The 16,242-nt window shown below is 51.2% G+C and overlaps 2 protein-coding genes and 1 long non-coding RNA gene across 3 annotated transcripts in view; 2 read left to right on the top strand and 1 right to left on the bottom strand.

The window, feature by feature from the left end:
• The window catches only part of LMX1B (LIM homeobox transcription factor 1 beta), an 84,864-nt gene extending 71,518 nt beyond the window's left edge, over window positions 1–13,346 (bottom strand). Inside the window, exons 1-2 of the mRNA XM_027687965.1 lie at window positions 13,117–13,346; window positions 12,617–12,803 (exon numbers count right to left, since the gene is read on the bottom strand). Of these exons, the coding sequence (XP_027543766.1) occupies window positions 12,617–12,803; window positions 13,117–13,255 (326 nt within the window). The 5' untranslated portion in view covers window positions 13,256–13,346. The remainder of the gene's footprint in view (window positions 1–12,616; window positions 12,804–13,116) is intronic.
• Window positions 13,347–13,890: 544 nt separating this feature from the next.
• On the top strand, window positions 13,891–15,477 carry LOC113969757. Its single transcript, XR_003534930.1, has 2 exons — window positions 13,891–14,060; window positions 15,149–15,477. It is a non-coding gene; the product is annotated as an uncharacterized LOC113969757 (long non-coding RNA).
• Window positions 15,478–15,484: 7 nt separating this feature from the next.
• Window positions 15,485–16,242, top strand: part of LOC113969784 (collagen alpha-1(I) chain-like) — a 2,377-nt gene continuing 1,619 nt past the window's right edge. Inside the window, exons 1-2 of the mRNA XM_027687943.1 lie at window positions 15,485–15,489; window positions 15,584–16,018. Of these exons, the coding sequence (XP_027543744.1) occupies window positions 15,485–15,489; window positions 15,584–16,018 (440 nt within the window). The remainder of the gene's footprint in view (window positions 15,490–15,583; window positions 16,019–16,242) is intronic.

Here is a 16,242-nt window from a genome sequence, read left to right as displayed (position 1 = left end):
TCAGACTAAGAACAAACTTGGAGCTTAAATGCTCTGAGAAATTAAATGTGTAACTCTCTCCCATAACTCTGGTGATCTTAAAGGAATAAGTCCTCCAGACTTCTAGAAAATCACATTTTCATTTAAGGACTAACAACAAAATATCTGATAAGTGACTTAATACTTTGCTTGTTTAGTAAGAGTTTGCGTGAAAAATCATAAGAGAGAAGGATCAGAGTGGCTGATGGCAGAACAAAAGCAGCTGAAAAATGTGATTTAACATTGGTTAAATCAGTGGTAGTTGGTAATTTAGTGAAAAGACAATTGTTGGCTTACTGGGCTACTGATCACATGTCACTGGCATTCCACAAACGTTTTGCCAATGGAAATCCCACTCCAGCTTTTGAGAAGGCAATTTCAAAACAGGGCAACATACATATAATAATAAATTAATTACCTCACTAATTTCTCTCAAAACAACAGTTTCTATATCATGAGTATTTACAAAATCCTTTATTACATTTTCAAATATTTAATCATGTTTCATACCTGCCAGTTCTACGCTCATCTTTAGAGACTCCCATTACTACACTGAAAACCTGTCAAAAATATTTGTATACAGGTTATTTGCCCAGCACCCAAATTCCTCTGACATTTTTTCTGAAATCAAAAGGAGACGCAGAACAAGTTCAGCCCCGCTCAGCCCCGCTCAGCCCCTGTCCTGGCACCTCCACCTCGAGGCTGCAGGAGCAGTGTGATCCACACAAACAAGAGTTTCAAAGCTTTCCAAGCAGCGATGAGGGAAGGACGAGGGGTGAGCTCAGTGCAGAAATTTATTTTTACTGATGGAACTTAAGCAAATCCAAGGAACAATTAGGAAGTGCTGTCAAGTAAAGCCTGAAATCTAAGCAAGTCGCCATTCAAAGCACAGTAGGCCCTTATAAACAGTTAATCCACGCAGCTGCAGTAGTTAAAGCAAACACACTGCCCTTCACTGCGCCATCAATTACACCTTCCCAGAAAAAATTACACAAACTTGGTAGGATTTTTCAGAGAGAAGATGGATTCTTTTGGAGACTTGAGGTCAAGGCTGGACTGTTTAAAGTATATTATTAACAAATAAACATTTATTGCAAAAAAACCCTATAGGCCTTTGGGGAGGAAAATTGTGTTATTTTTGGCATCAAATGACACAAGCCATTTATGACATGAATGGCTATCACCAACACCCTGATGAAATGGCAAATGTCTCCCACTTAACTTCCCCTGGCTTCCTGAATAAACTTTTTCAAACACTTTTTTCCTTCTGAAATGGCAATAAACTCCATGTAATTTTGGTTTTCTCTCTGTTCTAGCTGTTTCAAGATCTGTAGCTGGAAAGGGTTGAAGGTACTTCCAGATGGAAGCTGAAGACTCCCCAAAGACTGGTAAGGTGATGAAAATCACATTGTTGGGATCCAGGGCCACAGACTGCCCTTGTCTGTGTGTATTCCTGTCTGATTGAAAATGTGCAGTTGGCTTTCAAATGGTTGGGTGAAAAATTCGAGGTTTAATTGTTCAATTAATTTAATTGAATGTTATAGCTCTTCTCACCGAATGTATCCACTACACCCTCAGACAAACCCCTGCCAAAATACGAGCTGATTTTTTAAGTAAGAAAAAAGCCACAAATGGGACAGGCTTCAATTACTCAAGACAACTGTGTTCAAGAGACACGTATGAAACCAAGACAGCACACTTGCCTTGGGCCTGTTTTCCAGCCATTCTGAAGGACACAGATCAGCAGAGTGAGCTGAGCTCCACTGCTGCTGCTGCTCAGCCCCAGTGCCCTGGGCCAGCCATGGAGCACGATGGCACCATGGACCACCCACTCCAGGCTCTGCCACAGGGGATGCTGTGGGTGCCAGTGCTGCTTTGCCCTGGAATCCCTGGGGATTCTCCCACATAAAATTAATGCAGGTGCCATCATGGCTAACTTATTGCACACTCACAAAGCCATGCTGGGAACTGGCCCTGCCACGGGCAGTGAGGCCGAGGCAGTGTGATCGAAGGAGCTGGAGGGAGCTGTGCACCCCAGAGCAGTTCCAGACACCCCCACGGGAGCTCAGGGACCCCACAAAGGTCATGCAAGCCCCACAGCCTCTAGTGCAGGACACAAGGGAAAGCTGCCCCTGAAATACAAACTCTGCTCCTCCACAGCAGCTCCAGCCAGGAGCAGCCAGGGCACAGTGGGAATCCCTGTCAGTGGGATCTGCCTGTTAACACTTTCTGCTCCCATCAGCTGAATCGCTGCAGCTCCAAGCACCGAGCCCAGGAGTTTCAAACTAATAATGCCAAGCAGAGACAGCATTGCTGCAACATTTCACAGGCCATTTCTCCCTTCAAAGTGTTTTACTCCATTTGTACTTTTGCACCATTTCAAAAATTGCTCTTAACAATAACCAGCCTCGCTGCCAACATTCACGTAGGGCCCAACCACACTTCACACATCAACTCCAGTGTGAGTGGGGGCTGACCCCACAGGGTCGCTCCCCACAGGGGAAACTTGTCACCAGATGAAGCCCATGGCAAGATCCAACTGCAAAGACAACCCATGATGTTAAACTGTGACTTCTACTTAGGGTGGGTTTCACCTGTGAAGAGCCACATCCCCAAAAGCTTCAGCGAGTGACTCCACTGAGCTCTCACTAGACGCTGTCAGGTAAACTGACCTTGCATGACACCACAAGCTGCTGCATGTCAGAGCAATTGGCTTCACTGGCACTACTGGGAGCAGGGATTTGCCGGCTGAGGCGCTCGCCAGGGCCTGTCCAGTGGCAGCATCAGCCCCTCTGTGCAGGGAATGTCCCCAGCTGGTGAGGGGCTGCTGGAGATGGCACTGCCAGCCCCTGCAAGAATCACGCCTGCTGCACGTGCTGCTCATGGGGGAGGCCTCCAAAGGTAGGACAGGCACTGACTCAAGCTTGCACGTACACACAAATCTTCATGGAGCAGACACTTAGTCTGTAAACCAGGATTATTAACAGCAGGGGTGGAGGAGGAGGGAGGATCAGCTCTTTCTCTCCCAGAAAGTCAGAAATGCCAACCTCCGGAAGACCAGCAGACTGACCTGGACAGGAAACCTGCATGGCCCCACCCCACACAGGCAGGGAGCACCAGCTTGCTCCTCCAAGCCAGCAGCCACCCACCCACCACAGCCTGTGGCTTTGGACCCTTGTGAGCCACCAGCCACACCACCACAGCTCCAGCATTCTGAACACGTCACTTGACTAGTGGGGAGGATGGATGGTGCCTGGGGAGCTGGGTCAACCCTTCCTCCCCATGCCCACCACCTTCCCACAGCCCTCCCGCAGCACCCAGTACCTCTCCTGTGGCTCCTGACCATTCAAAAGGTTGGGACTAGGCTCATGAACTGGCAGAGCCTGCTCCCGGACACAGTCTGCCCCAGACTCAGGGCACAGCACCACTGAGGGGCACAGCCAAGGCACTGCTGCACTCTAAGATGGCTCAGAACAGAGCATCAACTACCAAGAAACATCTGCAGAAGATCCTGAATATTTATGATCAATGCTGGGGTTGTCAGACTATCACATACAGCTGGACCTCGTTGTACCAGGTATCCCCACGACCCAGGTAGCTTACCTCTTCTGCAGTCATTTCAACATTTTGTTTTGAGGTTTTTGTCTTGGTTTCATGATTTCCTACAGTGCTCTATTGTCATTGGCTAATAAACCTCTTACCATTTATCTTGCTTTACATGGGTTATCAAAGGAAACCTCAGCAAGTGCAACTACACCCCCCCAAAAACTAGATTAAAATTGTGATATGAAGGAAAAAAATCAGAACAGAGAGAAGCTGATTCCATTGGGAAGGAAGGAACTGCACTATCAGAGGATAGAAAAATACAAGCTCTTGTCAAGATGGTTCTGTCAAAAGACAGGATCCCACAGGTTGGAAACAACTGTTCTGGGGGGTGGATGTTAATGAGGACTGTAACCTTTCTCGCTAATGAGGTGTGGCAGGTATTGTGCTGCAGCCCAGGGCTCTGGTTCCACGGAGCTGCCGAGGACCCTGGCCCCAGCTGTGCAGGTGGCTCCACTGCTGGGGAGCAAGTGCTGTCCCCATCACACCGGCACTGTCCCCACCACACCAGCACTGTCCCTACCACACTGTCACGCTGTCCCCATCACACCAGCACTGTCCCCACCACACCAGCGCTGTCCCCATCACAAAGCACTGTCCCCACCACACTGTCACACTGTCCCCATCACACCATCCCCATCCACAGGCTGTGACACACGTGCTCCCTCAGTAACACACAAGGAATGCACCAGTGCCATCCTGTAAGGAGCAATGATGCTTCTCTCCATCACAGTAACCACCGGCTGCAACCAGAAACGTTTTAAAAGAATATTCATAATTTCTTCTGCAAATTCAAGCTTGCTTTCTCTCTATCATAATACCAATCTATGACAAAAGCAACAACTGCAAAAAAAAAAATTGATGCAGATTATTATTCTTTGTTTGGCTTTGTTTTGGTTTTGTAATCAGTGAATGGTAATTCAGGTTACACCAAGGAATGAGCACGTGACAGTAAACTTCCCAACAGCTACCAGGAGGATTTGGTCCTCAGCATGTGCACATAAATCCCATCAGCTCTTACTGGGAGAGTGCACATGCACTCTCTTACATTATACATAAAACACCGATTGCAGTAAAATCAAGAGCCAACTTCCCTCCTTTGATGAGCGAGGATGGCTGTCACTGAAGCCAATAGAACTGCATGTTCACAAGTTCATGTCAATGTTTACAGAAGAAAATTTTGTGCATATTAAAAAAAATATTATGTTTTGGAAGCAAAGCAAATGACCTCCACGATACAGGTTCTCTGTAAACCTATCTGCCTGTTACAGGAGAATCACAGCACAAACCTTTATCAAGTCCCCAAGAAATGTGCTATTCCTTGTTATGTTGATATAATGTTGGCATTTAATTGATTTGTGCCATAGCAGTTCTGCTGTACCTGTGAGGAAGATCACTGTAAAATTTCAAACCCAAGAAAATAATGAGCTGAAATTAGTCATATTAACAATTCCTTTGCTGTAATACAATCTCACAAAAGTCTACTTGTTCGGTTGCCCACAGGCAAATAGTTTTCGAGAGGTGAGTAAAAGCCCCTGCTCTGTGGAGTGAGGTGATGAGCCGTGCACAGGTGGGCTGGGCCAGGTTCCCGGAGCCCCAGCTCTGGTGTAACAGACCCCACGGGCCTCTGTCAGTGCTGACCTCGACATCACACCCCCTCGAGACAGCACACAGTTAATGGTGACTACAAGTACTTCATTTTAAGGATTTTGCTTCAACATAATCTGCATTAAAACTGCATAATATGCCACACACGGTGTTTCTACCTACAAGGTACATTTGGCATGCGACAGAGGGCCACGGCAGCACATCTATTCTGGGTGCATGTTGGTCACATAAAAGGAGAAAACAGTTATCAGTATTTTGTTTGGTAACAACCAGAGCCTACTTTGCAAAATGGCTGCTTTGGGAGCAGCGTGTCGAGGCCGAGGGGCAGGAGCCCTTGTCCACCCAGCCCTGCTCCTGGCAGTGGCACTGGGGCCAGGGGCTGTCTCTGGGCTCGGGGCTTCAGCAGCCACGGCCTCTGGATGCAGCTGTCACAGTGTGACCAGAGCAACGGTGAGACAGCAAAGCAAGGAGGGTAAGACAATATTTCATTTCAGTAGTAGCAGTCTAGCCAAAGCAAATCTAGGAACATAAAGTAAATGTAAGGTTAATGTTTAAAAATAACTTAAAAAAAAAGAAAAACTGCCTCAATTTTATATTGAATTTGAAGAGGCATCTAGAACCAATGAATAGTTTGCCTGAACAAGGCACTGAAGATTCAGATCTATATTAACATGCGTGTTAGAAACACTAATATTACATTTCAAACCAAAACTCAGGCTCATTTTACCTTACGAGTATTGTGATTTTTTTTTTCTCTTTTATGGTCTCTACTCTCAAACTCAGAAGTCTAGCTTGACTTTCAACATTTATTTTAAATCAGATCTGAAGCTGTTCATATATTTTTTTTACTTAGTTACTAATAGAGAAAAGCAATGTCTCCTCCCTAAATGCTACCAGCACTGTTAAAGCTTCCACTGTTGCAAAATGATCTTACCTCCCTGTTACATTTTATAAAATACTGTAACTCAGAAAAGACCTCTGCTTTTTAAATAAATTGTCATACCTTTTTATCAAAAAGATCAGTTTTCATTCATAGCTTTGGCTATAGTATTCCATAACTACACAGTCTACAAGGTGGATATTTGATGAAAACTTCCTGCCCACTTCATTTAGTTATTCCAGATCACCTGGAGAAAGGAAATTTCTGTTCCTAATTGCACCCACTTAACTCCAAAGTAACTCCTTTAATTCAATCGTTTGGTTGCTGAAGACTCGGCTGTTGAGGCTCACAACACATTGTTACTTATAACTAACTGTGTCCTTTGTTTCAAAACAAACGTGCAAGTTTTATGTTCTGCAACGAACAAGAAACTGTCATTTCATTATGAGTCAATCTTTGCCTTGTGAGTAACGTAATCATCCCAAATCATGCCAAAACCCCTTCCTACCACACCAAACCATCCCAGAGCAGTACCTGGTTTGTTTACTTTTACTGGAGATTGCTCTCCAAGTCACTTTACAGTTTTATTTACTTGTTTGTTTCTTACTTCACTCACTTACTTCACAGCAATAACATGACTTATCATGTGGGAAAAAAACTGCAGGCAAAGAGAAGCATTTTTTCCTGATTTTCCTGCAAGTCTGTCATTCACCCTCGTACACCTCTACAGAGGACACAGCAATGGCCCTTTTCCATCTTGCTGCGGTTTAAAATTCACGGCCTTTCTCTGACTCTGCATTTTATGCAACTTGTGGCATGGTCCAAGCCAGCCCAAGCAGCAGAAAATCCCTTTCTAATTTTGTCATGAAATGTTGCTGTTATATTTATACTCCATGCTCTCCCCAAACTGCCACAAGCACCACGCAGCACAGGGAGCTCCACGCACAGCACGCAGACACGGACCCTCCTGCTCTGCCTGGCAATGAGAACAGACATGAAGTATTTACTGACCCCTCTCTCCCTCCAAAAGCAGCCCACTGAGGCAGGCCAGCAGTGCCTGGGTGCTCGGGGTGCCTGTGCGTGTCCCTGCATGGGCCCCAGCGCGGCCGCTGGCACAGGGACTGTGCCGAGTGTTTCATTACAGCCAGGAGGGCCCCGGCTGCTCCTCCTGCACAGAAACCTCCCAAACCTCCCACCGGCCTCCACACCGAGCACGAGGGGGTTCAGATCTCCTCTAATCGCTCCCCGTATCTGCTGCACTCGCCATTCCAGGAGGAGGTATTAAATAAAATGAAATCAATTCCTGTTACCGCAAGAAGTAGTCGATTTAGCATAAACCCAAATTTTGCCCGGAATAAAAAATAAAAATCACAGCTGCGTTAGGAAAAGCACACTCCTTTTTCTCCTGAATATTTCTGCCCAGATATGTGACTAAAGGACGCAGCCTCTCCCATTACCAAAGCTGCCCCCCACTTCCAGGTTCAGCAGAGCGGTGAGCACTTTAGGACGTACCAGGCTTTACAGGCTGCTCCACAACAGAGGGAAGTGAGAGGGGTGTATATTTACCATTGAAATACACTACTAACATAATTAATCTAAGAAGAGACATTATAATCCAGCTGGTTTATCATGATATATTATTGACAGTTGGAAAGGTGACGTATGCCTTTGAACTTCAAAAGTTTAGGCCAAAAAATAACAGACCTGACTTCTAAACAGAATACAAAATATTCCTGTCTATCAAAATACTCAGTGAAGAAATTTTTGCAGGATATTTCATATCTATAGGTTATTTTTTCTAAGGTTAGTAGTAAAGCATTATAAACTACACTCCTCTTAATTTAACTGCATATTGCCTACATCCTACAAAAATCCTCCCTTTGGTTTTTTCTGCCGCGGATCAGTGCAAATCGCATCTTTTCATTGCAATTATTTTGTTCGGTGTTACCACGATTGCAGCAGAAAACCAAAATGTCTCCCCAAATTCTCCAAACACACCCCGTCCCAGACCCCTGGCAGCACCGGGGTAGCCCAGCCCGGCCCAGCGCGTGGCCGGTGCCCGGCGCTGCCGAGGAGCCCCCCCGTGCCATCCCCACCCGCGGGGGCTCAGCCCCGGCCCGGGGGACCCGCGGGGGCTCAGCCCCAGCACGGCCACTCTGCTGACGTCACCGGCTGGAATAACAGCCACATTTCCTCAGCCCTCCCGCTTTGGGGACTGTTTCGAGGTGCCACGAAAGCCTGATCGCACAGAGGATTTTTGATGGGGCCGATGTGACTGATGGTGCGGGACTGGTGGGATTTTCAGCAAAAATGCCAGAGTATTTCAGCGACTTTTAAAAGCATTTTTAGTGGAGGACATAACTTTAATCATTACTCCATGTCCAGGGCATGTGCTTAGGCCACTCCTGTCTCTAAGTTTCACCCGGTTTCTGTGCTGTCTCCTAGTGACCCACGCACAGGGAGCAGTTCGGCACAAGGCGAGGGCAGCTGGAGGGACCCCCTGCTCCACATTATTCTGCCGAGCTCACGGTGCTGCACAACTGCACCCGTGAGCAGAACAGCACGGCTGGTGCTCCTCGGTTCAAAATAAAACAGGAAAACTGAAAACAAATCAAATCCTGTCGTTAGCAGCTTGCAATTGAATCCGGGTAGCAGAACGCAGCCGAATCCGGGAGCTCCGGTCCCTCCTGCACCGGGCTCCTGCCACATTCCACAACCCGCGCTCTGCGAGAAAAATAACAGCCACGAAACCAAGACACTCACTGACGGGAAGCTTTTGTTGTATTTTGAATATAAAACACAACTCAACTGGGAAACATCAGCCTCAGAGTTCTGGTCGTGTGAAAGCATTCCCAAAATCTGAAGAGGGGAAGATTTCCCCACAGCACCGAGGCTTCGTGGGGTTTTCTTTCCTTCCTGCGGGGGACGTGCTGCTCCGTGCTGACTGCACGGCAAAAACAAGCCCAGCCACCGACAAGAAAGAACTCAAAGAAGAACAGTACAAAAACATACCAGAAATACATGGCGGATCTTTTGTAATAGCATCCAAACATGATGCTAAAACAATGCCTGACAACATTTAAAAGAACAAAAACTTGAATGTTATCTTTCCCACCCTAAGCAAAACTTAGAATGCATTAATGAAAACTTACGAAATAGCTACTCTGAGCATTTGCTATTCGGTCCCTTGAATAAAAACCTCTTTTACAGCTTTTATTTCCAAAGCTAGAATAGGAATACAGATATTTCTATAAATTATGTGCACTGCTAACATATGAAATATGTAACCAGAAACAGTTATTTTTCATAACATATCCTTTTTTACTATCAGCAATAACTAGGACAAATTGTTATGTAAGACTGAGCAGTTGAAAGAAAAACAAACCAGAAAAGCACAATCACAAAAAAATGGAAATATACAAATGGGAAAAATTTTAGTATTTATAAATACTAATGTTTTTTAGAAGGAAGCACTGTTATGAATGGTACAATACATGAATTAATTTAAGCAAAGTGCCAAAATACAAGTACTGCAAGCCTTCTATTTTTGAAAAACAAGCATTCTGAAGGTTTCAGTTTATCTGAAAAAAAATTCTTTAAAAAAAACACACCAGTGTTAAGTGTAAGGTTCCAAATGTGCAGCAATTTGGTAAAGCTCTAATTAAAATCAAAGAGATTCTGATTGACTTGAGCTTGTGAGAGCCAGCCTCCCTGGTGCCATTGTACTGCTCTGGACTTTTTCCCTTAAAAACCTTGTCATCAAATGCACCTGACCCTCAAAATTCTAAATTTTAGCAAAATAAGTACTTAAATGTACTGAATTCCTTCTTTAAAAAGAGACCAAAATACGTGCCCAGCTTGTCCCACTGGTCCCACTGACATACTAACGACATTTTTGTGATAAATTACATTTATCAGGTACCTCTGAATACTTCAAACTGGGCTTGGGCCACTAATCCACCTCCCCCAGGATTTATTCTAACATTCCAGAGTAGCTTCACACAGCCAACATTTTTATTTAAAAAAAAAGGAAAAAAGAAAAACTGTTTTCACCCTTCCCCCTAATGTGAAATGCCCTCATCCAAGGATGGGCAGCAATCATTCCTGACCCAGGGAAAGGTGTAAGGTCTGATATCTGACCCATCAGAAGCTTGCTTTCATTAGAAAGATGAGACACCAGTTTCCCAAAGATATACACACAGTGCTTGATTATAGTCCTGGGAGTTCTGGAGAAATCTGACCTTTAAAATTGCATTATTACGTACAGAAAAATCTATTTAAAGCAAATTTCAGGAACTGAGATATTTAAGTAAACTTTATTCTCCCTCTTCTTTTTTCTTTTTTTTTTTCTTTTTTTTTTTTTTCCCCAGAGATCCGTAAATAAGACTCAGGATAACAAAAAGTATCTGATATTACTGATCCCTGTCTTCCTCCGTACCGATCCTATTCCATCTCACTCCCCCAAGGCGTGCTGGCTGAGCACAGAGGCATTTCCCAGCCCGGTGTTCCAGGGCTGTGGCTGTGCCCGCTGGCTGGAGTCGCCTTGCACAGCTCGCTCATGGCTTCACCCCCCCAGTGTGAGGGATAAAACTGACCCTCTGCACCGCACAGCCCACAGCCACTCGCACGGATGGACAGCTATTTTTATCTTCTAGCTACCACAAACGAATATTTCTCCAAGTTTGAAAGGGCGCCCAATCTGTGTCAGCATAGTTTCACATGTTTGCTCTTTTGGGCTAATAAAATCCCAGAGAAAACAAATTCTGATTTACCGTGTCTCCCCTCCCCTTCCCTTCCCGTGAGCCGCTGCCGCTGTCAGTCCTCGGGGGCACACACAGCAGGGCACCATGTCATGTCACACTAGGTGCTGGGATTCAACAAAGGCCAACATGTTGATATCTTTTTATTGTTCAGCAGCCTGGTTACTCCGTTTCCCCCCCTCTACAATTGGACACCTTTGATAATACGGGAAGTTCTGAAGCAGTAACATTTCTATTTCCAGTCAGGAAAGTATTTTTGTTTTTACAAAGCAATAGTCTCTGATCTTGCTTTTTAGGTTGCTAAGTACGATCCTTTATTTTACAGAAACTAATGATGGGACTCGGGAGGGTACATTTCTTTGCAAATAATGTAAATATTTACATTGCCAAATAACACTTTCTTAGGTAGCCTGAAGACTGCTCTAAATTCTTTCCTAATCAACAAAAATATCTAAGGTGTTACTATCCACAGAGGCAGAAGTTTCACTGATCTACAAGTACAGCTACCACAGGGTGGTTTATTTTCTGCAGAAGTAAAAGGTAAACCCCATGGATGCGCTCCCTGCCCCGCGAGGGTGAGATGGCAGCGGCCCACGGGCAAGCTCTGGGTTATTCCATGTGCAGCGCCCGGGCCATGGAGGAATCTCTGGGAGTTGGTGAGGGCTGCGGCACGAAATAACGTGTTTTGTTGTAATTCCTAAACAGGGGGACATTTATCTGGGCCATTTATACAAGAGTTATAACCCTCACAATATTTATACTCAGCATGTCATGTTAGCATTTACTACCCGTTTCCATGGAGATGGATTTTCATGCTGTAGCTATGAAATGCACATTGTTGCCACTAAGCCACTTCAGGCCTTTCTGGAAGCCTGCTGAATGCCTGACAAAAGTTGATGCAAACCAATAGTTGTTGTTCTTTGTTTGTTGCCAGACTTCTAGCAGAGCCATATTATGTCCTAGTGATTGAAGTGCCCATGTTCGCCCCCCTCCCGGCACAAAAAGGATCCTCAATTTCGGTGACAAGCATGAAGTGGGCTTCTGCTGGGGAGGGCGGCCCGGCGCGGGGCCGGGCTCTGTCCCCGCGCGGGGCCGCGGCGCGGCGGGGGCCGCTCCCGACAGCGCCTGACATTTGGGGATAAAGCCGGAATAACAGAGAGAGCGGCCAGCGCCGGGGCCAGCGCCGAGCTCAGCTCCGGGCTCTTCCCGCTGCTGCTCCGGTCTCTCGGCCGGGCCCTGCCGCGCTCCCTCCGCGCCCGACGGCCGCTCCGCCGGGCCGGCCCGCGGCAGCACCGACAGCCCCGCCGAGCCCCAGCCCAGCCGCCGGGCAGTGCCAGCGGGCGCTCCGCGGGCCGGGCGGTGCCGGGGCGGCGGCGGGACGGGGCTCGCCTCGGGCAGGAGGGATCCGCGGGGCGGCTCCGGGCGCGGCGCTGCCCGGGCCGGGCCGCCCCACCGCCGTCCCCTCCGACGGCGCCGCAGGGTCCCAGACCGCGGCGGGCCCGGGGGCAGCGCCCTTCTCGGGTCGGACACCGCGGCTCGGTGTCCCCGGTCCCGTCCGTGCCCGCCGCGCCGCCTGCGCCGGGGTCCCCGCTCGCCGGAGCCGCCACCCCGTAGCCGTGGGCCCCGGCGCGGGGCTGCTCCGCTCCGCCGGGCTCGGCCCGATCGGGAACACGCTCGCAGCCCGCAGCGCACCCCGGGCCGGGCAGGGCTGCCCCGGCGGGACCCCCGTCACCCCCCGCGCCCTTACTGTTGGTAGTCCTGCTTGCAGTAGAGCTTGCGGTCCCGGAAGTAGCAGCTGGTGGTGAGCGCCTGCTGGCAAGCGGCGCACTGTAGGCACTCCTCGTGCCAGGAGGACTCGTTCACCCGCATCAGGAACCGGTCCGAGATGGGCCGCTGGCAGCCCTCGCAGACGGCCTGGTGCTGGCACTCCGACCCTGCAACGGCAGACGGCGGCGTCAGGCGCCGGCTCTGGCCCCGACACAGCCCCGACACAGCCCGGCCCCGTTCCCCAGCCCCGGTCCCGGGCAGCCCAGCCCGCCCGGCCCAGCCGCGCGGCGAGACCGAGCTCGACGGCTGCCGCCGGCACCGCGTCCCGCACACGCGGCGAGACAGTCCCGCGCCCGGCGCCAGTCCGGGGCTGAGCGGCTACAGCCCACATCAGCCCAGGCCCCTCGGAGCGCAGCCCCGGGTACCGAGCGGAGCGCGGGGGCCGCTTTCGGCGTAGCCGAGAAGTGACCGGCAACTCACCCAGCAGCACTCCCAGCGTGGCCGGCCCCGAACGCAGGGGGTGGTCTTCCATTTTAATACCGTCCAGCATCTTGGCGCAGTCCGGCGGGCCCCGCGGGAAACACCTCTCCAAGGACTCGGGACCCGTCGCGATGTCCATGGGCGGCGGCGCGGCCCGGCGCTCTGGGCGGCGGGGCGAGGCGCTGCCGGGCGGCGGGGCCGGCTCAGCCCCGCGTCGGGCCGGGCGCGGGGACACTCTGCGGCCGGGAGGAGGGAGTCGCTTTTATTTTTATCTGGGAGACATGAGGAGCGTTTCCTGCCCAGGCTTCCAGAGACGGGGGGCAGAGGCAGGAGCCGGCGCCGCCGCCCATGGGGCCGCCCCGCTACACGGGCGCGCACATGCCGCGCACACGGCGCCGGGCAGCCGCGGTGTCACCTGCTCGCCGGCAGCGCCGGACCCACGCCCTGCGCGGCGCGGAGGGCCCTCCCGGGGCGGGCCGGGCCGGGCGGAGCGCGGGCGCGGTGGGCCGGGCGGGGCGCGGGGCTCCCGGCGCTCCCAGCCCCTGAGCCGTGCGGCGGCCCGAGGAGCCGCGCCGTTTAGAGCAGGGGCCGCCGCGGAGGAACACACCCCCCGGCGCCTCACCCCTCCTCAAACTTGCTGACATTTGAACTCCATTGGTGCGCGCCGTATCGCTGCGCCGCGGTGATCCGTCTCCTCGACGTCAAATAGTGCCCTGGCCCCGCCGGGCCCCCGCGGCCCCCGACGCGCGGCGGCGCCCGGGGCGCGGGGCGGCCGAGAGACGCGGGCAGTGCGGGCCCGGGGCGCGCCCCCGCGGGCCGGGGAGGGGGAGAACGATCTCGGCCGAGGGTGGCGGCGGAGCGGGGACCCGCCTGCTCCGCTCCCCGGTCCGCGCCCCGCGCCGCTCCCGACCCGACGGCTGCTCCTGGCTCCTGCCCTGTCCGGGGTAGGTAGCAGCGCGCGTCCAGCGCCGGGCCACGGGCAGGTGGCGAGGGGACCCTCCCTCGGGGCGCCCGGCCCCGGCGGGGGCGCGGGTCTGTCCCGCGGACGGCGGCGGCGGGACCGGCCCCGGCGGGGACGCGGAGTGCGGCGCGGGGGGGGTTGCACCTCTGAAAGGCGGCTCCGGACCGTCTCGGCGGGGCTGCGGGCGGGAGAGCTCGAGCAGAGCAGCGGCCTGAGGGCTGCGGATGCTCCCTCGGCGGCGACCCCGCGCCCGCTTCTGTGGCAGCGCTGCCCGCTCGGGTTGGCCGCTCACGCGTTTGAACGCGCAGGGACTCGGTGCGGAGCGCAGCGCGAGTGTTCACACACCCCGTGTGTGTGCGGGACAGCCCTGTCCGAACTCACCGTGCCGGGATTCCCTCTGAGGAAACAAAACCGACGGGAAAAGCGATCCCCACCAGCCTGCCCGTGCGCACGGAGCACCGGACCCCGCGCCACCGCCTCCCTTTCGATTTTGTTTTTCTGGGGGGAATTGTGTTTTGGTTTTTTGTTTTGTTTTGGTTTGGTTTTTTTTCTGTTTGTTTGTTTTGGGTTTTTTTTCTATCCGATACCGTTAAAAATCTAAATCTGAGGAAATTAAAATCCAGAAAGGATTCAGTGAGGAGATTCTTAATGTGACCCGTGATATGCCATGACCCTGCCAAAGGAAGGAGTTTATTTTGTAATGCTCCCAAAATATTGATACTTAATAAGCAGGGCAAGTGTTAACTTGAATTACTTAATGCTTCTCTTCTTTGGGTCTTAAGATAAAGCCTCTTTTTATGCCGTTTTCGTACGCAAAAATCTCTGAAAGAAATTCGTGACTACGTTTTAGTTAAATATTTTGGAAAGGGTTTTCAGTAATAGAGCTTATTTGGTTTTTGTTCTGGAGAGTACAAATCTGAAAATCTTTGTCGCTAATGCTGAAAAAATAATATATGATTATTTAATTCTGAGATCAAGATAAAGGCTGCTAAAATTTCAAAGTTCAATCAGCGGCGAAAAAGCTGCTCGTTCACATTAATATTTTATGTTCCCTTCCTATTTTCTCTTAAGGATTCAAAGTTCTCCATCACAGAGGGCTTCCGTCAAATTATCTTCCACAGTTGCGAGGAAAATTAGAGCCCCCATTTCCTCAGGAGTTTTCATAAATTCTCGTTATAAAAAGAAGAACGAAAAGAAGAAAACCCAAAACCCAGCCAAAAGGCAGCTCTAAGTGGCGGGACTTGGAAGCCGAGCAGGAGTCCCGAGCCCCGCAGCCGCAGCAGTAATTCCGGCTTTGTTCCTGGGTTTTTACTCGCAAATATCACACCAAATTGCTTCTTGCTATGTGTATGTACGAACACTGTGCCGAGTAAATGTTATCCCCGCTCCTGCCCTGAGAACAATTCGATGAGGTGCTATATCGGTTTATATGATGCTTTTAAAGAAAAACAAAATGCAATTAAAACACCCACGCGCAAAACCATCACAGAAATAAACCCAAACCAGACTAACGCAGCCCCACCTCCCCGCGGCTTCCTTCGAATTCTCCGTTTATTTGCAAGGCACATCTCCTTGTTTTGGGTTAATTTTGAGAGTCGAACAAGGAACGCAGCCGGTCCCAATCCTGCCCTTCCCAGACGAGGCAGGAGGAAGAAGCACCGGTTTAACGAACAGCGGCCGAACCCGCGGAGGAGCCGCCGCGCCGAACGCGCTGCACCAAATCTCCGCCGGCCTCCGGGACGAACCACCCGGTCTCCGCTCCTCGCCCGTCGGTCCCGCCCCGGCGCACACGCTCGCGGGTAGCCGGCGCTGCGGGGAGCGCGGCGGGACCCCGGCGGTGTGCGGGACAGAACGGCGTGTGACCCGGGGGGGCCGCGGGCGTCTGGGCACGAGGGCGGGGTGGCGCCGGGCGTTTTCCGCGGCAGCGTGCGGGCCCGGCGGGTACGTGTCTGTGCGCTCCGGCTGCCCCACGCCCCGTTTCTGCCCAAGCGCATTCTCGGATGCCCGCACGCGGATTTTTCCCGGTACCGACGCGCGCCACCCGCTCCCGCGGTAAGGCGGGCGCGACCCGCGGTGCGGTGCGGTGCGCGCCGTGCGGTCCGGCCGTGCGGCGGGGCTGCCCCGCGAGGTGCGCGGCCGGCCCCGCGCGTGCGGGGGTGCCCCGT

Source organism: Neopelma chrysocephalum, unplaced genomic scaffold (genome assembly GCF_003984885.1).
Source record: "Neopelma chrysocephalum unplaced genomic scaffold, ASM398488v2 Primary Assembly neopelma1_74, whole genome shotgun sequence".
Classification (NCBI taxonomy): Eukaryota; Metazoa; Chordata; class Aves; order Passeriformes; family Pipridae; genus Neopelma; species Neopelma chrysocephalum.
Note: the sequence above shows the minus strand (reverse complement) of the source record. Positions and strands in the feature narration are given on the sequence as shown.